Raw genomic sequence first — 20,967 nt, 5'->3', positions numbered from 1 at the left:
TCGGTAATTGTTGTAAAATGCCGTCTCTGCTGTTGCTAAATTGCGGGACGCTTTTAATAATAAAAAGAGCTATTAAAAGCACAAAAGTTGCGCAAGAGGGCGGCGCGCGCTCCGAAACAGACAAGCAAATTATACTTTGGGCTTCATATGCGCGTCTAAACGATCAAATGTAGCCTGCACAAAAATGTCAAAACGACCGGCTTGGAGATTATCACTTAACTACGTTCATTTTAGACATAAACGGTTTATGGAAATAGTTGGGAGAAAATATGGTGCATCAGTAGACTATGAAATCCGCACTAGTTCTTAAAGGGGCAGCAGTATAAATGTGACGATTGCGACATTACTGCGAATCAAACAACAAAAGGCAAAGAGAAAATAACTCACAGCTCTTGAATGAATAACTTCAGCTTTAATAAGCATAAATCTATCTATGATAAACTTTGCAGTGCTATTTTACTTTTGATTACTTTATTATAATTCTTTTTAGACGATATACCTGAATAATGTTAGTAGACCTTCCTGAAATTAAAGCACTGTGTAGGCCTGTATAATGCGTATATCTTTGTTTAATTGTCTATCTATTGTTTAATATATCTATTATATATATATATATATATATATATATATATAATATATATAATGACATAGGCTACATACGTACGTATCATCCTTGCTTGTAGAGAGGTGTTTATTTCAGCATCATATAAAATCAACAATAATGATAAATAATGTTAAAGCAAACACAGGTCTGGTATCGGAAAAGTATCGGTATCGGCCGATATCCAAAGTCAGGTATCGGGATCGGATCGGAAGTGAAAAAATGTGGATCGGTGCATCCCTAATACATACATACATAAATGTATGCATACATACAATATATACATACAGTGTGTGTGTATATATATATATAGAGTGTATATATATATGTATACACACACAGTACATACATATACACATACACTATATATATATATATATATATAAAATAAAACAATATAGCACATATAATAGCACTACTAGCACTAACAATATAATAGCACGTACTACATGCCGCTGCCTCTCAGTCTCAGTTTTCTGGTTGTACCAGGGCTCATCTCGGTTTGGGTCGGCCTGCCAGACGTACTTGAGGAGTGTATTGATCAGAGCTTTACTGATCAGAATGCAGAGGTACACAATCAGGTACGCATTCATTGACCTGCAGGACAAACAGACAGTATGATCTCAGATCCATATAATCATTTATGGACCTAATTATACTGACACGTATCATACTACATCAGGGTGATGAAATCCATCCGCAATTGACCTATGTCTAAGCCACGCCCTCAAACGCGATGAGCCAATACACTCGGACATTCTCGTCCATTGAAATGCATTGCATTTAGTCAGTTTTCATTCGTTTTTTCTTTTCATTTTAAGTTTAATGGGTACATGCATCTCCGACCCTTTTACCCTTTCCCAAACCATATCTCAATCGCATAACTTAAACAAGAGCAGTGTATTCTAGGTATAGCCATAGGTCAATTACTTTCCCTGAGAGTCTCGTATCCTGTCCGAATGAGATCTATAATATTAAATTAGGGTAAAAAAAAAAAAAATCAACATAGATTTGATTGAAAAAGTCAATGATATCCAAACTTTTGAAAGAAGATCTCTGGAAGTACACCTGCTTATTCAATATAAACAGATTTGATGTATTTTCTTGCTGGCTGCATTTATCTGTCTGACAGCATTGTCAGCGAGACACATATGAGCGCAACTTGATACAATTCGTGACAACAAATACAAAACGGACACTAAACGCATTACGGCGTGCAAGATAAACCGATCGAAAGCCTATCATCGTGTCTTACTTTTCAACAGCGGAGCGTTTCTGAGACTTGGACTGGTAGTTGAGGGCCATCTTGGTTTCCATGCCTGTGTAGATGGCCACAGCTAGAGAAACAAGAGAAGACGAAAAGCATTTTGAGAACATAATTCTCTTATGAACATCTCTATGCAGCCTCTTTGGTGTTATGACAATGTGAAACCCGTTGTTACATAACTGAGCTCTTTTTGTCTTACCCGTACGTACGGTAAGCCATAATGGCTTGGCTGTAACAAAGTTAAACATTTTTAGAGCTTGCCCTGCACTTACAATGCTCACGTGTATAATGTGACATTCATCTCCCTCTCTCGCGCTTTCTCTCACTCTCTCTCTCTCTCTCTAGCAATTAAGAACTTCTCTCTGATCTCACAAGCTTCAGTGACTCATTTAATTACAGTGGGAACAGAGTGACAAAATGACTCAACCAGCAACTCTTCTCTCATTCTCCTCCTGCCCTTCCTTTTGCCTACAAAACTGATCACACATGCATTGTACCGGGTTATAGTGATAGATCTTGGCATCACTGACATCAGTAGGTTTAGATTAACATCTAATTTATACCTTGAATGCATCGCATGATGTTCACAATAAAGTGTCTGCCAAATGCATAAATATACTGTATGCACTTAAAGGAGTAGTTCACTTTTTTAAAAAAACTTTTGCTGATAATTTACTCACCCCCATGTCATCCAAGATATCCATGTCTTTCTTTCTTCAGTCGAAAAGTAATGAAGGTTTTTGATGAAAACATTCCAGGGTTTTCTCTACAATGGACTTCAATGGGAACCAAACGGTTCAAGGTCCAAATGAGAGTTTCAGTGCAGCTTCAAAAGGCTTTAAATGACACCAGACGACGAAATAAGGGTCTTATCTAGGACTCTTCGAGTCATGACTCGAAAAAAGATTCGTTCATTTTGACGAAAGAGTTCGAACAGGAGTCATGAACGCACGTCACGGAACACAGCAAGGCGAGCATTTGTGCTTATAAAACTTAAACTTTTTATTTATTTTTGAAATGGCCGATGGTTTCACTAGTTAAGACCCTTATTCATCGTCTGGTGTCGTTTAAAGCCCTTTGAAGCAGCACTGAAATTGTATTTTGGTCCTTTAACAGTTTGGTTCCCATTAAAGTCCATTATATGGAGAAAATCCTTCTTTTCTTTTCGACTGAAGAAAGAAAGACATGGACATCTTGGATGACATGGGGGTGAGTAAATTATCAGCAAAGGTTTTTTAAAAGTGAACTACTCCTTTAAATGATATGTAAATATATAGTGTGGATTTTATTACCATGTATGTATTCAGTGTTTTTCAGTGTGGCTCCGCGCAGCAGCAGGTTCTCAGAACCCAGGGGTCTAAAATAATCAAACAAGCATCACAAAGATGAACAAATTATGCTCACATCTTTTGACAGTGAACACACTGTAGTACAATTGAGTAAAGGTGAATTAAATGGTAAATGGAAAATTAAAATAAATGGTGACCAGTAAAAGCAATGAAATATACACACATATATATTCATATGAATATATGAAAATATATATTCGTGAAGATGCCTAAATAAATTATAATGCAGTATATAAAATGCAATATACAATCATAAATATTATTGTTTTTTTATTTTAAATACTATATTTATTAACATATTTGCAGAGTTGAACTGCACCAAGATATTAATATTTGCATTATACATGAAATATATAATATCTCATTACATTTACTTCCATACTCTCTAAAAATGCTGGGTTGTGGTTGTCAAATAAGGACAAACCCGAACGTTGTGTTAAAAATGTAATTAAAAAAATTTAACCCAATGGCTGGGTTTGTCCATATTTGACCCAAAGTCGGGTTAAAACAACCCAGCAATTTTTTAAGGCTATTTGTACCAAAATACAAAATTGTTTATTAAAAGTTAGAATGGACTGCAAGTAGGAATGAGCAACGATTAATCGTGATTAATCGCATCCAAAATAAAAGTTTGTGTTTACATAATATATGTGTGTGTAGTGTGTATAATATAAATATATACAGAAATATATAGAAAAATGTTATTAATATATCAAATATTTATATTTATATAGAATTTTAATTGTGAATAAATATATATAAAATATATACATGCATGTGTGGGTATTTATATATACAAATGAATTATACATACTACACACACATATATTATGTAAACACAAACTTTTATTTTGGATGCGATTGATCGCGATTAATCGTTGCCCATCCCTAACTGCAAGGAAATCTGAATGGGAACATTTCTTTCGTAAGAATCAGAATTGGACGAGAGAGCTGTTCTATGAAAATGACAAATTGTCCCTCCTGAATTCAATCTTTCACACACTGGCCCTTTAATTAAGAGTCAATTTCCTGAGTATAGATTTACCTCGCGATAGGTTCGTCACGATCCAAATAAATATTGATGCGTCCCACAAATCTACAGCGGGAGAGGAAGAAAAGACAGAAATTAATGACTAGCCTAGCCTGGGCTTTGTGTGTGTGTGTAGTTAAGACACCATGTGAGAATATTTGTGTGGGGTATCTGGAGTGTGTGTCATGCATCAACAGTAGTCCTATGCATACTGTGTGTTTTTACAAGAGAAAGCAAGGGTTTGTTTATGTGTTCACAGCCGATACTGTGCGTATTACTCACTTGTAAAGGTCCGGCTGGGGTTGTTCGCATTCTATCGTGGCATGCAGTGTGTCCACCTCCTCTGCTGTGTTGAATGCCTTTGTGTCCTGAACTGCATAATAGGTCTTTGTGTAGAGAGGAGAGGACGAGAGAAACCAGTCGACATTCCAAGGTCAAAAACTCTCACACGTATTTCTACAATCTCCTATCAAATGAGGGTAACTGGCAGTGCGACCAACACATTTCAGTCACAATGTATGAGAACAAAACTCGGAAGACCTGCTTTATAGCTGATGCGACTTTGTTTCATAATTAATGAATTTTGCCACATCAGCAATCAATACTGAACTAACTTGTGCTGAATTAATGACACTATTGTCTTTTTTAGAGCTTCTTTACAGCAGAACTTGAATTTGATGAAGTTTGCATCACTGATTCTATTATTTTCCTGTTTATTACAGAGAAGCTGCTTTGAAACTATCGGTAACACTTTACTTGAAGGGGTGTGCATAAGACTGACACTTTAATATGAAGTAGGGTTTATGACAACTGTCATTAAGTGTCTTTCGCTCAATAATGACATTTTGAATGCAAATATGACATTGTTTAAGATTTAAACAATTAAATCAAGTTAAACTCTCACGTGGTTAGTCATAAACTCCTAAATTTAGGAATAATAACAGTGATAAAAATGACCAATCACCTTATGGCTGGACTCTCCATCTAAGCTGGCTGTTGTGACGAAACATGTCCCGTCTTCTCTACTGGTGGAGAGCAGTATGAGGTCACACGGAAACGTCTCATCCTCCTTCACCTGGACAATATCACCCACCTGAAAGGTCAAACAGCAGGAAAGGGTTCAATTCAACTTATGCCTTCATACCCATACTGCAGAGCTTTTGAATAAAGGAAGATACACAGTCACAAAGGCTGTGTCCGAAATCTCCCACTACTCACTATATAGTGGACTATATAGCGAGCTCGCCATTTTGTAGTGCTTTCCGAATGTATAGTGATGATTATTATACCCTATATAGTCCACTCAATGTATCCCAGAATGCATTTTGAAAAGTTGATGGTCATCATGCATTGCGCTGATCGTAAAAATGGCGGACGGCGACAAGGGGAGCAGCGCGACAATACAAATTTGTCATAGAAATGTAAGTTATGCTCTGTCTCATTTAACTTATGATATGTAGTAGTTTTACAATTTTGTCAGACATGTATAAATTGTTTGTAAGCACGCACGCGTTTAAATAGTGCGATGAGTTGCCCTAATGAGTTATAGATAATGAGTTTAATGTTTTTTTTTTTTAATAGTGGGTACAGGACACTATAGTTTATTTACGTAAGTGTGGATATCAAAATAAAATAAACAGTTTTATTACACCCAAAAATTCTTCATCCCAGTGAAATTTAGGACCAAAAATGATTCAGACCCTTTGACCTGACTATGTTTTGCTTAAAGGAGTAGTTCACTTTAATCAGTCGAAAAGAAATTAAGGTTTTTGATGAAAACATTCCAGGATTGTCCTCCATATAATGGACTTCAATGGGAACCAAACGGTTCAAGGTCCAAAAGACAGTTTCAGTGCAAACTGCAAACGGTTCAAAGGGCTTTAAACGATTCCAGACGATGAATGAGGGTCTTATCAAGCAAAACGATCGCTCATTTAAAAAATAAATAAAAAAGTGTACGTTTTATAAGCACAAATGCTCGCCTTGCTTCAATGACTCGGAATGACTCGAAAAAAGATTCGTTCATTTTGATGAATGAGTTCAAACAGGAGAGTCACACAGAACAGAGCAAGGCGACCATTTGAGCTTATAAAACTTAAACTTTTTAATTTATTTTTGAAATGAGCGATCGTGAACCGAAAGTGAACTAATCCTTTAAGTGTTTTTAGGTGACCTTTTAACACCACAGACTGAACTAAATGAAGCGGTATTATTTAATTGTGTACTTCACTTCAACAGCGGACACCCATTTCACCTCATTCATTTGTTGGACAGTCTAACAGAAGGATGGCCAAAACCAGTTGTCATATTTTATTACCATTTTCGAAACTACAGCGAATAAACTGTGATAATGTTGAATACATTTAGGTTTGACTGTGTATTCATGAATCTACATAAATGAAAATCCTGATCTTGGTAATTGTTCCCGCTGGCCTGTCTGCGTGTGTTGCATAACGGATTACAGATGCCGGCCGGATTATCAGTAGGAAAAGCTGTGATGGTTAGTATTCAAGCACATTTTTCCTTTATTCTCGCAGCTTTCAGTGTTTTTCAATGTTTTTTTTTTCTCACTTTATTGCATGAAATCATGCAGAATGAATTCTGGATAGCAAAAATACCATGAAAAACAATGGGATGATCAGAGTGAAAAAAATCATATTTTTTAGGGGGGATTCTAAACTAATAAAGACATTTTAAGAAAATGCACTGATTATATAAAAAAAATACTGATTATTTCATATTGAAAGAGAGTGAGAGAGCAATAGTTCCACAATTAAATAACAAAAGATTCCCAGTGCATTGTGGGTAACGTGGGCACACTGTCATCCTGCTTGTTGACATGCCAACATTCTGTTTCCAAACAGCAAGCTGGCTGTATAAGCAGAATGCTGGTTAGTTAGTAGAGCGAAACTTTGTTGATTTATTTCTGAGAATAAAACAACAAAAACTCATTTTCACACTTGAGGTGTGTCACTTTTTCAGCATTTAAATATATTTTACCTTAGAACGAAGAGCACTGTTTAGGATTTATATGCGCTTAGCTTACTCACCCGTAGCTTTTGACTCTGTTTGCGTACGACTTTGCCATGCTGGATGACGTGGACCGGACATTGGTTTATAGCGTTGTCCGCTTTGTGCCTGATCCAGTCCTCATAGCCCTGCAGAGAAGAAGTGAGGCGAGAGAGACGAGTGAAGGAGTGACGTCACAATTATAACGCCAAATAGATAGGAAAGTCAGGGGTCTTTTCTCACCTGTTTAATGGCTGTAACAGTGATGACGAAGAAAAGAGGCAGACCGCTGGTCATAGGACTGGTGGGTGTGTCAATGATCAGCTACAGAGAGGAGAGATGGTGAGAGCGGAAATATCACACATCACGCTGTCACGGAAAGGTCAACTCATGCTAATGGGACAATTTTCATAAGTGACACCATCACACACCTGCACTAGAAAGATGATCAGAAAATAGAAATTGGCGATTCTTCTGAACTGCTCAAAGAGATTCTTCGGTATAAAATTCCAGAAAGTGTACTGTGGAGAGAAAGAGAGATGTTTGAAAGCAAAAACAGCCCAGAATTCACGAGCCTTGTCCAAATGAGGTTCGTAGATCAAAAACACCTATTAAAGCTACACTGTGTAACTCTTTTAGTTTATTCTTAGCTAAAAACTACACTAAAAACACAAAAATATATGTGCTCATTAATGTATATTTACTTCGTTCAAGTAATAAAGTATTCTCGTGAGTGTATAATATGCCATTGAAAATACATACGGGTAAGGGCTTCTAATGTCGGTCGCCATGTTGCCCCTCCATCTTGAAAGTACATTAGCCAAAGAGGGACACACCCATTAATTTAAGCTTCGCCTTTCGCGTTTACGTTTGAGTTAACGCTCATGGACGAGGTCGAACTGGAAGCCATGTTAATCTTGGACTACATTGGCCACCGTAGGAGTTAAAACGAAATCAATCAAACTAATATTCACTGGATGGTCATATACCTTTTCACCGCTAGATGGGGGTAAAAATTACACAGTGTAGCTTTAAGAAACACTTTAATGAAAAAGTGGCAAACATTTCAGTTACATGTGACCTTTATCAATGGCTACCCTAGTCAAAAATAACTATACCAAAAAAGGCTAAGTATACTACAATTACATTTACATATTTGTGTACTTAATATAAATAGATTGCGATTGTACTTTTGGCATACTAAATTCATTCACTTCAAAGTCTGATGTAAATTTATACACTTTAAAAACTAATTTTGTACTTAATGCACTTTAGTAATCCAGAAATAGTGCTGAGGTGCAACTAAAGATATACTTAAGTATGGTTGATTGCGCTTAAGTGGAACTATTGCAAGTATACTTTAAGGTACACTTTAAATATCTTACATTTAAAGACTGATATTATACAGTGTTATCCTTCCTAATAGTGATATGTGAGTATTTTAGGCAAAATGTGCATTGCGCAAAAAAGAAGTACTGCAAATAAATTTGAATTATATTTATATCCGTAAGTCTCAAGCGATAAATCTAAATACTGTACCATACTTAGTATGAAACTAAACTAAAAACTATGACAATGACCACTAAAACATTTTAACTGCAAATTTAGTTTAAATCAGTATAAAAACAGCAGATGATAACTTTATTTTGATGTAATTTTTTGATGTTTATGCTTAAAACAACCAAAAAACAAGCCAATGTAAGAAAAATAAATGTAACTTTAATATACATATATACACTTTCTAAAGAAATTATTATCTTTTAAATAATAGCAAATATCTATACCTTTTTATCTTGGAAAATAAAACAAAAATAATGATTAAGAAAATGTGTTTTTCTTTTGTCATACAAGACCACCTGATCATCCTTTCATTATTTATTAGGCAAGAATGACTGTCTGACTGTACGGTACGTATTGTTTTTTGGAGCACATCTGACCTTTGAGGAGACGATTCTGTTGTCAGGAAATCTCTGCGGGATGTACGCTTCTGTTCCTGGCGGAGGCTCTTTCTGTCCAATATAAACCGTCCTGTTGTCCACCCAGTTCTCCTCTCCTGTACACTGAAACAAAGAGACAGACCATTCTTTTAGTCAATCAAAGATATTCCTGCATCATCCATCTATGTGACTGCTTCCTGTTGAAGAGCACACTCTTTAATCGGTGTAAACACATTCGGAGTTCACAGGTCAGACCAAACCATTGGAGAAAACAGATGCACGCTTTCAGCTACAACTATAGAGTCGCTCTGATGAGAAAGAGAACAGATACAGAACTTCCCGTCATGCTTCATTCGACTCTCAAAGGCAGAGCGAACATAGTTTCATAACAAAGAGCGAGAGAGACAGACAGAGAGACAGAGAGAGAGGGGAGGGGGGGGGGGGGGTAACAGACAAGGGAAAGTACATTATGATACTAGAGTTTTACATTTCGCCCTGAAGATGCTTTACGGTGGTTGCCAGTCCATTGCTTTCTGGTTGCTATGGTGTTCAGGTGGTTGCTAAGTGGTATTCTGTATGATATTCTGGCTTGCGTCTCTACTTCAATGTAACTCTGTGTTTTTTTCACTTGTTTTATAACCCATTAGGATTTTTTTTTTTACATTATATTATATTTAAAGCACTTTTTACAATACAGATTTATCAATGCAGCTTCACAGTGATAACAAATATTTGTTGGTTTTAAAATCCGATATTCCGATATATCGGCCGATGTTTATTTATTTTTTTCCAGAAAATGCGCAACAAAACATTAACAAATGTCCTTAACATTAATTATTTGTAGTTATTTATGAGTTTTAACTAAAATAATATGATAACGCATTTTAAAAAGAAACGTGTTTCTTTTATTGTCACAACAGAACAAAGGAACCTCAAAACATATTAAAGTTCTGATAAATAAAATAATAATTAGTCCATTATAAGCTACCTTATCATTACTATGTCAGCTTGCTTATCCCTTTACCTGTACTTTTTAAATTCTTCCCATTCAAGCTACATCAAACCATTTTTAGCGATTCTAAATCCATTACAGAACGACAGTCTGTAACGTACACTTGGCGTCGTTGGATTTCAAACACGTGTAAAAGAAAAGCTAACATTTATGCACAGGATGTGTGGCGCGTTATACATGAGCGTTGCCAACAGGGACAGTGTAGAGTGCCCTCTGGTGGACAAACTATACAACTCCAACATTGATGGCATTGTTGAAGCGTGTTTCGTCCGTTTTTATTTTATTTTTGAAATATTCATTTATCGGCCATTATAACTGCCGATACCGATAGTTTGGAAAATGCCTAATATCGGACGATAATATCGGCCTGCCGAAAAATCGGTCTCGATCTACACAGTGATAACATGAAAATAATACAACAAGTTCGTTTCTAGAAGAAAATTGCGTCAATGTCCACCTTAAGTAAGGCAGATCAGTAATATTGTTGAATATTAAATGTCCCCAACTCGCAACAGACATGAAGGACTATAATGTTTTTAATAATCAAATAAATTAACTAAAACAACAAACTGAAAAATATCAAAAGCACATAACAAATACTAAAAATAAACAAAAATTAAAATGAAACAAGACCATTCTAATAAAAAAATGATTACTGTAAATAAATTAATAATACTAAAATAACACTGTTATAGATAATAAATATACAGAAGTGTTTCACAGAAGTAGGAAAGTGAACATGAGGCTGAGTAAATAATAAGATAATGTTAATGCCCATCTTTTACATTTGTTTCTTGTAGTAGGCCTACATTAACTAAAAGCAAAAAGCAGAAAACTATGTGGTAATAGAACCAACAGCGTGTGATATTCATCCTAGCAGGTTTGCACACATCATCATTTCTCTCTTTTCCTTTTTCATTACTCATACTTCACTCAACATGTGCTATTGTGAAGCATCTGCTCTTATACTGCTGCTGACTTCAGACAGCTTTAATAGCAGGTTTGGATTATGCAAGGAAATCTGATCTCGGATCAGGCTGAAGGGAGACACCTAACATTCCAGCACCATTCAACCTGTCTGCAACGGCAGCGAGTGTCAATGGCCGCGAGGGGATTGGCTGGCGTGTGGCTCCGCCTTTCCCCCATAAATCCAGCCGAGCCTCTTAAGCTCTTACGTAAAATGAGAAATACAAGCCATTAGCACTTCAGACTCTGCCTGTATCCAGCACCGCATGCAACAGGACACGCATGCAGATATCTGTCATATTACCATCGAGAACATGTCAGATGTGCTTGTGTTTGGCTTTGGTAGGGATTTGAACACATCTGAGGTCAGCTGTTGGCAACATCAATTACACAAATTAAATCCTAAACCACTCAGACCGACGTCATGAACCACAGCAATGTCAAATTCCTCACATCAACCTTGATCATCATGGAAAATCCTAAGAGACCCACAGGAAGTCAGTCTGAAGTTTCTCTTTGTGACTCATGCATCTCTATGCCTCTGTGTATTTGTGTGTGTGTGTGTGTGTGTGTGGGTGATTTTGACCTTGCAGAGTGAGCTCAGACAGCATCCACACTAACACAAATTACTCAAAATGTCTTTCAGCTCCCCTAAAATGACAACGCACATGCAAAGAAAACCAATTCAAGGATACATCTCATAAAATGTGTTAAAAATGCAAAAACAGAAGAAAACAATATGCTTATTTTACTACAATTTTTTTATTTAATTGAGACTTTTTATAAATTAACAAATAAGACAATTTTTCCAATTCTTATAGTAATGCAAAAAAACAAATTCTTTCTCATTACTATATTGTGAATGTGAAATAAATATTATTATTCATTTATTATTGATATATAATTAGTAGTGCTGGGCAACGATTAATCACATCCAATTATTTTGTATATATAAATGCACACACATCCATGTATACTGTATATTTAAGAAAAAAAAGTAATTTTTATATCAAAATACTGTATGTATATTTATATATAATATAAATTTTATATAAATATACATACAATATACATGCACATATTTCTGAAATATATGCATGTGTGTGTATTTATATATATATATATATATATATACAAAATAATTATACGCAGTGCAAACACATGTATTATGTAAACACAAACTTTTATTTTGGATGCGATTAATCGCGATTTTGAATTAATCTCTATTTTAACGAATCCCTTATTTTAACGATTTGAAACGCAAGTATGAAGCGCGAAGTTCTGACGCAAGTTTAAAAGGGTTTGGTCTGAAATAGCTTCATTATTCATAGGCGTGGTTTGGGCGTAACGCGAAATAAACCAATCAGAGCGTCATCCAACATACCCTTTAAGAATAGGCATGTTGGTTTTCTTTTAATGGATTTAAAAAAAAGTTTAAATTAATAATGTATTCACATAGAGTCGAAGTTATCACGTCATTTTGTAGGCCAAAACGCGGAAGTGAGTTAGCATTTTAGCACTACCGGTTCCCTCGCACTAAAGTCTATGGGATTTTTGAATGGGTTTTTGCTAAATCACCTGAAATAAGGTCTGTGGAGGTGAACAAAGCCTCCAAATATTTTCACGTTTTGATCTATGACATAAAACACACAGTTATAACCTGCTTGTGGTTTTATTGTCTGCTTTTGTTTTTTAAAAACTTTATATAGGTTTCAAAATGTATACATTTTGGATTATCTTGTAAAGATTATCTTGATAGACAAAACGTGTAAGGGTCACAACTCTTTGTTGAACACAGATCTTATTTTTTGCGATTTTCCAAAAGTCTATGGGGAAAATGCATAGCTTTTCGATCGAGGGACGTCATCACTTCGGCACTCTATTTTAATTGTGCTGTTTTTCATGAGATTCACCCTCAAATATAAGGCTGCTTCACAGAATGTGCTAGAAAATGAGTCATAATTCCATTAATGTGACTCGTTTAACGCAAAAAAAATCAAATTCTAATACAGTACAAACAGACTGAAATCACACAAAGACGTCTTCTGATTTCCTCTCACTCTCTCTGTCTTTGTGATGGAGAGGTGGCTTTCAGCTGAAAACACTGAGCAGCTGGTCAAAGCTTCAGTGAACCCTGATCCCCCATAATCACTGCCCTAAAACACACACACTCACACCACCCACAACAGCCAGACCAGTCCAGCACTCGCACAACAAAGCAGTCTGTGTTGTGTCTTCTTCAAGTCACCTGATGGATCACCCCGACATCCTCAGCAGTTTAATAATAGTATATTATCTGTTACTCTTCATTTACTCGCCCTCGGCTGAGTTAGGCTCGGGGTGAACTATTCAGCTGAACTAAGGCTGATTGTTCTGAACAATAAAAGAAATCAGACCAAAATCATTGCATAAGCTCCCATGAAAAGTACACAAGCTCATGAAAAGCAAAACGTCACTAAGGAATGAGAGGAGGCAGGAGTCTGGTTACTAGACGAAGGGATTATCCCACGGCCGACTCGTGCCTGAGCTCCCGAGGAATAGCTCAAGTAACCCTATACCACACACACACACCATTGCCAACTCTCTGAGTAAACAACGGGTGAGAATTCCTCCAGTGCTGATCCAGGAACAGCTATCCCTGCTAAAATAAACTATATTTTGATGACATACTCCAGGATATGAGTGGCAAAAACTGATTTCAGCAATTTCCGTGTCACCACAGGACACACAGACTGAAACATAATGCTCTCCATGACGACATTTTCCAGACTTTACAAGCTAGCGACAGTTTGATATGTTATCAAACCAAAAATAGCAGGCAGTATGAGAATATGAGAGGAAAGTAGATGCAAGTTCTGTATATGCGGTTCAGCGTTTGGCGTTGGAAGTAAATTATATCATAAATGCGCATTTCTATATATTTTTAATTTCTTAAACTGAAAAATCGGTTGTTAAATATTTGCTTCGCTCTCATAAAAACATTGTAGATCATCGGATGTGATGTACATGGGGAGTCTAGCATTGTAATTGGGAGATAACTTTTTAAAAAACACCAATTAATTAGTGCAAAAATGAAACAATAATATTATTAATAATAAATAATATATAATTATTATGACATTTAATTTATAAATATACATTTTGTATTATCATATACTGTCATTTATACTGATTTAAAAAAACTATATTATTTTATTATTATTTATTATTTGATACTTTTTATATTATTTGGCATATATTAACAAAGGAATGTCAGAGTGAATTAATTAGTACAAACAAATTCAGATAAAAAAAAAAGTCCCCCAATTCTCATTATCATGTGAGAAAATCTCAATCTCATTACTATAATGCATAATAAATAAAGATTACTTATTAATAATGATATACAGTACATCATGTTAAACTGGCTTTAATTATATATATATATATATATATATTAGGGCTGTCAAACGCATCCAAAATAAAAGTTTGTGTTAACATAATATATGTCGGTGCACTGTGAATAATTATTATATATATATATATATATATATATATATATATATGAAGAGTTCAGATGCAAAAGCCTCTAAGTGCCATTTGAAATTTTCTTCTAGAATGATCATTTTTACCAAGCTTGTATATTTAAGTTCAGTAATTTCACTTAAATGACAATTAATAGGTAATCTTCATTGCAATTTAAGTGAAATTACTGAACTTAAATATACAAGCTTGATAAAAATTATCATTCTAGAAGAAAATTTCAAATGGCACTTAGAGGCTTTTGCATCTGAACTCTTCACATATATATATATATATATATACACACACACACATGCTTGTATATATTTAAGAAATATTTTCATGTATGTTCTGTATATAGATTTATATATAATTTATATGATATATAAATATTTTATATATAAATAATTTTTTTCTTAAATATACATGCATGTGTTTGTATTTATATATACAAAATAATTATTCACAGTGCACCCACATATATTATGTAAACACAAACTTTTATTTTATTTTTAATCACGATTAATATATATATATATATATATATATATAAAATTAATATTATTTTGCATATATAAACAAAAATATGCCAGAGGCAACTCATTAAAAGCTGATCCAGGTAAAAGTGTTTCTGTGAGTATACATGTGTGAGGAAAAGGGCAGAAGAATAGGGTTTTCCAGTAATGTGAACAATGATTACAACTACTATACACACACTCTTAAAGTGCTTCTGGGCATCATTGAACTTGCATGGGGTAAAAATAGCTCTACTGCATGATTCCTGTAACTTAATGCAGTGAGGCCTGAGTCTGACAGACTGTCGCATGTGAAACATGATGAAAACAATCACACACACGACAGTCAGCAACTCTTAAAACACTGATGGTTCTCACAACGTGGCTTAGGAAATTATTATATGGGCAAAATGCATCTGTAAACAACTTAAATGGTCATTATTGAATCAAGTCATATACAGTAATAACTCAAACTGTCGTCAGCTTACATGAACTGTAAGCCAGCATCGAATGACTCTCGTTTAAGCGTGGGAAAGATGGGTCACATTCCTGAATTGGAAATGCAGAAATACAGAAGGAGGAGTGTAACAAGAGCATGTGTGTACTTGTTTTCTATATGTACAAAAATCTGTCATCACAATACACTGAAACCTCTAAAAAGTCATGGTCAAAATCACACTGTAAGAATTTTCATGATAAAGAAAGGTTGTAAATTCAGTTTAAAAAACATGTGCCAGGTTCTTATTAATGTACTATTTGTATCCATGTTGGTATTATATGTTAAAAAAAAAAAAATTATACCTTTAATAACAAATTAAATATGACTTTTATTTGAGTTTTGAGGGTTTTTTCTCTCCTTATATAATAAATATGTATTTATCATTATTATCATATTTTTAAAAATGTATATTCTCCAAGGTTATTAATTTATTTTACAAAATTTTGAGGAGTCTCAACATTTTACACCCAACCTGAACTAAATGTCACATAAATGTCAAATTATATTTAACATTGCAAGTGATTTATTGACCTTTACATAGTAACACATGTCAGTGGGCTTTATGATATATTTCCTGTAACATATTTATTTTCTGCATGAAAAAAAAAATCACAATAAATTTAAATTCAATTAATTTCAATATTAATTTATTTAATTTAATACATAATTTGATGTTTGAACAATTGACGAACAAGTAACTGTGGCTGAAAGTGAAGCTGAATCTGGATCAGTCAGTTATTTGTTCACAGCTCTCTGAACTGAATCCAGATTGTGTGCTAGAGAGTGAACTGGAACTGGAACTAGATTCAACCTGGCCTCTTATACAAGTATCTCTCTCTGTGCTATTGTTTGGTCACATGGGTGTCGGTTTCCCTTCCAAATGTCCTGTTGCTTTAGTACAGCTTTCGAAGAAAACAAACAGAAGAGACAAAAGGAGAACAGAGAAGGGGGACATCCCCCCCTGAGCCTAGATAAGAAGGAGATGTACAGAGAAAAATATATGTTTTTAAGGACGTTTCGTCTTTTTCAGAGATAATTGGAGCCTCGGGGGTTTTGAAAAACATCCACTGACTTTCTCATCTAAACAAAGTGGGAGAACATTTGTTTGCATTTCAGATATTCTGTGGGAGGACTCCTATTTCAAATCCCTTTCTCTCCTGCTTACTTTCTTACTCATTCTACACTAAGGTGACCTGTTGTCTTAAAGGAGTAGTTCACTTTAAAAAAAAAAATGCTGATAATTTACTCACCCCCATGTCATCCAAGATGTCCATGTCATTCTTTTTTCAGTCGAAAAGAAATTAAGATTTTTGATGAAAACATTACAGGATTTTTCTCCATATAATGGACTTCAATGGGAACCAAACGGTTCAAGGTCCAAAAGACAGTTTCAGTGCAAACTGCGAACTGTTCAAAGGGCTTTAAACGATTCAAAATGAACAAATCTTTTTCCGAGTCAATTCATTCGTTGAATGAACCAAATGACACGAAAAAAAGATTCATTCATTTTGATGAACGAGTTCGAACAGGAGAGTCACGAAGCGACCATTTGAGCTTATAAAACGTAAACATTTTTTTCTTTTTTAAATGAGTGATCGTTTCGCTAGATAAGACCCTTATTCATCGTCTGGAATCGTTTAAAGCCCTTTGAACAGTTTGCAGTTTGCACTGAAACTGTCTTTTGGACCTTGAACCGTTTGCTTCCCATTGAAGTCCATTGTATGGAGAAAAATCCTGGAATGTTTTCATCAAAAACCTTACTTTCTTTTCAACTGAAGAAAGAAAGACATGGACATCTTGGATCACATGGGGGTGAGTAAATTATCAGCAAAAGTTTTTTTTTTTTAAAGTGAACTACTCCTTTAAGCTCCTCCAGCCCAGAAATAACCCCAACACACACACATACACATTGTGCCAGGCTGTTCACTCTACACTACACACATACACACTCAGCAACTTTTATCACACAAACAATCTCACACATCCGCTCCATGGGGAAAAACAAGCCCTTTCAAGAAAATAACAGCATAAAAGACCTTTTCATGGATGTAACTGGCCATTGAGAAGAGGTTTAACTTTGAGTGGTAAATGACAATAATTGCATGTTTAATGCCGTGCTGACTTTGAACTCAAAACCTTTTTAATATCAACCTGGCAACAACACCAAGAACAACTAATCTCAAATATTATGCAAAATACTACTGGGCTTCATTTTGCATCGTTTGGATCACAAACTGACAGGAAGGGGACGTTTAAATGGCCAATAAAGCGACTAACCACAGTTTGTTTAGCTTAGGTGACGTTTAGGGGCGTGTAAATCTGAAATCGATGCCTACTATAAGAGGCTTGTGCACCATAAAGTGCTGGCTCGTCCTTTTCAGACAGAAGGAAACACAATTTTGGCACAGTATACAATATGTATGTGAATGAATCATTTGTGGGTGGTACATCTTGACCAATAAAGAAAAGAAGACGACATGGGCCGCCCACCACTGAGCCTGTACTACATGTCAAAAGTGTCAAGATCTTTTCTTAAAGTGAATGTATGAAAATGTATATTCAGGAGGCATTGAGAGCATGTGGTTGAGATGTTGTTCAGTCTTAAGAGTATAGCAGACAGCTGGTGAATCATCTTATCTATAACGGATTAACTGTAAATCTAAGGCACATGGCGATGCTAAGTGAGAGCCAATTATAGTAGTACAACGACAAAGCCAAGCAGGCAGGAAGGGTGAGACTGGGAAAATGCTTTCTCGGTGGAAAAAGTGAAAGAATGAAAGTACTGCAAAAACAACAAGGCTGAAATAGCAGCATGATTGAATGGTGCTGTTTTCAAGGGAAATCACTCTGAGAATCAGAAATAGAAAACATAAATCAGTGAAAGAGAAAGATCGGCCCAGAAAATTGCCAGAAAACTCTGAACAGTTCGGTTATAATCCAAAACTCCAAGTCAGTCAAGTTAAAGGAGTAGTTCACTTTAAAAAAAAAAACTTGCTGATAATTTACTCACCCCCATGTCATCCAAGATGTCCAGGTCTTTCTTTCTTCAGTTGAAAAGAAATTAAGGTTTTTTAAGAAAACATTCCAGGTTTTTTTCCATATAATGAACTTCAATGGGAACCAAATGGTTCAAGGTCCAAATGAGAGTTTCAGTGCAAACTGCAAACTGTTCAAAGGGCTTTAAACGATTCCAGACGATGAATAAGGGTCTTATCAAGCGAAACGATCGCTCATTTCAAAAATAAATAAAAAAGTTCAAGTTTTATAAGCACAAATGCTCGCCTTGTCAATCCGTGATGCGCGTTCGAGACTCTCCTGTTCGAACTCGTTCATCAAAATTAACAAATCTTTTTCCGAGTCATGACTCGAAGAGTCCTAGATTAGATGCTCATTCGAGGTCTGGTGTTGTTTAAAGCCCTTTGAAGCTGCACTGAAACTCTCATTTGGACCTTGAACTGTTTGGTTCCCATTTTAGTCCATTATATGGAGAAAATCCTGGAATGTTTTCATCAAAAACCTTAATTTCTTTTCAACTGAAGAAAGAAAGACATGGACATCTTAGATGACACTGGGTGAGTAAATTATCAGCAAAAGTTTTTTAAAAGTGAACTACTACTTTAACATCACCTAGACACAACAAAATTTCTCCCCATAAAATGTTACAAGTAAATGTTGTTTTCTGGGTCAAAATAGGTCTGAGCAGAATCTCAAAAGTTGCATTTGTCATCATCAAACATCTCAAAAAGCTTGGAAAGAAATCGCTTTTGTTCACCAAGGCTGCATATACTTGATTCAGCAACATTACTTCAGTGTCACATGATCCTTCAGAACTTCGATGGTCAAGAAACCTTTCTTATTAATATAAATGGTTGCAAATAGTTGTGCTGCGTAATACTTTCATTGTACGGACATTAGCAACACATATTTTCTTTGTGCTCCACGGAAGAACATTTGGGTGAACTGTCACTTTAAATGGGAAAAGAATATTATTTGTCTATTCAGGGCAGGCTATGAAAAAAAAAAATCATAATACATAAATGCAGTGTAAATTCAATCCCGCTGAGCTGTTGCAGTGCAGTAATGGTTAAAAGTTAACCGCTTAAAAGAGAGCAGTTACTGTCATTTTATTTTATGCGCTTTGGCAACAATATTTTACGACTGGAATAAAAGCAGACCGCAGGTATCCACTTTGCAGCGCGAGTGTGTGGATTTTAATAACATGATTGAACATTCCATTATATGCTGACCACGGCAAGTTATATAACCTAGAAAATCTGTTAGATTACATTTCTACAAACTTTTCAATTCACCTGAAAGCAACTACTCGGATACAGTGTGTTTTAATCAATGCTTAAACCACTAATAAAATACCAGGAAAAATATGTCTGACGAATGTGTTTTAAAGATATTATCAAGTGTGTTTCCATAAGCAACAATGCTGCAAAATATCCATATATAATTAGCAAGAGATGGTTCACCCAAAAATGAAAATTCTGTCAGTATTTACTCACCTTTGTTCATCTTCGGAACACAAATTGAGATATTTTTGATGAAATCTGAGAGCTGGATCACCCCTCCATACTAGTCCATAGGCTTCTTGAGGGATTGAAACTTGCCGGCCTCGAAAAGTTATTAAAGACATCGTTAAAATAGTTCAAGTGACTACAGTGGCAATCTTAAGAACACTTTTTGTGCGCAAAAAACAAACAAAAATAACGACTTTATTTCAACTATTCACTTCCTTCTCAATGAGCCTCTTGTCAGTTAACGTAGTGTGTTAACGTAGAGCTACGTCACACGTAGGCTCACTATTGGCCGACGCTGGTCATGCGTGTGACGTACAACAACAAATCATACGCTGTTAAACTAGTAACCTGACTCGAATAGTTGAAATAAAGTCGTTATTTTGGGGGATTTTTTGCGCACAAAAATTATTCTCGCCGCTTGATAAAGTTAAGATTGAGCCACTGTAGTCACTTGGACTATTTTAACGATGTCTTTAATAACTTTTCGGGACCGGCAAGTTTCAATCCCTCAAGAAGCCTATGGACTAGTATTTCATCAAAAATATCTTAACTCGTGTTCTGAAGAGGAATGAAGGTCTTACGGGGTTGGAACAACATGAGGGTGAGTAAATACTGACAGAATTTTCTTTTTTATGGTGAACTGTCCCTTTAAGTGAGACAATATTCCTCGGGCATTTAAAGGGATACTCCACCCAAAAATGAAAATTCTGTCATCATTTACTCGTTGCAAACCTGTATGAGTTTATTTCTTCTGC

The 20,967-nt window shown here is 35.4% G+C and overlaps 1 protein-coding gene across 6 annotated transcripts in view; it reads right to left on the bottom strand.

The window, feature by feature from the left end:
* The window catches only part of atp11a (ATPase phospholipid transporting 11A), a 75,919-nt gene that overhangs the window by 35,027 nt on the left and 19,925 nt on the right, over positions 1–20,967 (bottom strand). For all 6 annotated transcript variants that reach the window (XM_089132031.1, XM_089132030.1, XM_039687696.2 and 3 more), the window contains exons 2-11: positions 9,194–9,316; positions 7,688–7,777; positions 7,500–7,580; positions 7,298–7,405; positions 5,212–5,340; positions 4,530–4,633; positions 4,263–4,313; positions 3,161–3,225; positions 1,857–1,938; positions 1,048–1,198 (exon numbers count right to left, since the gene is read on the bottom strand). In XM_089132031.1, coding sequence (XP_088988157.1) covers positions 1,048–1,198; positions 1,857–1,938; positions 3,161–3,225; positions 4,263–4,313; positions 4,530–4,633; positions 5,212–5,340; positions 7,298–7,405; positions 7,500–7,580; positions 7,688–7,777; positions 9,194–9,316 — 984 coding nt within the window. The remainder of the gene's footprint in view (positions 1–1,047; positions 1,199–1,856; positions 1,939–3,160; positions 3,226–4,262; positions 4,314–4,529; positions 4,634–5,211; positions 5,341–7,297; positions 7,406–7,499; positions 7,581–7,687; positions 7,778–9,193; positions 9,317–20,967) is intronic.

The sequence above is a fragment of the Pimephales promelas genome, chromosome 6 (genome assembly GCF_988280905.1).
Source record: "Pimephales promelas chromosome 6, fPimPro1.hap1.1, whole genome shotgun sequence".
NCBI classification, from domain to species: Eukaryota; Metazoa; Chordata; class Actinopteri; order Cypriniformes; family Leuciscidae; genus Pimephales; species Pimephales promelas.
This window is presented reverse-complemented; position numbering and strand designations above follow the sequence as displayed.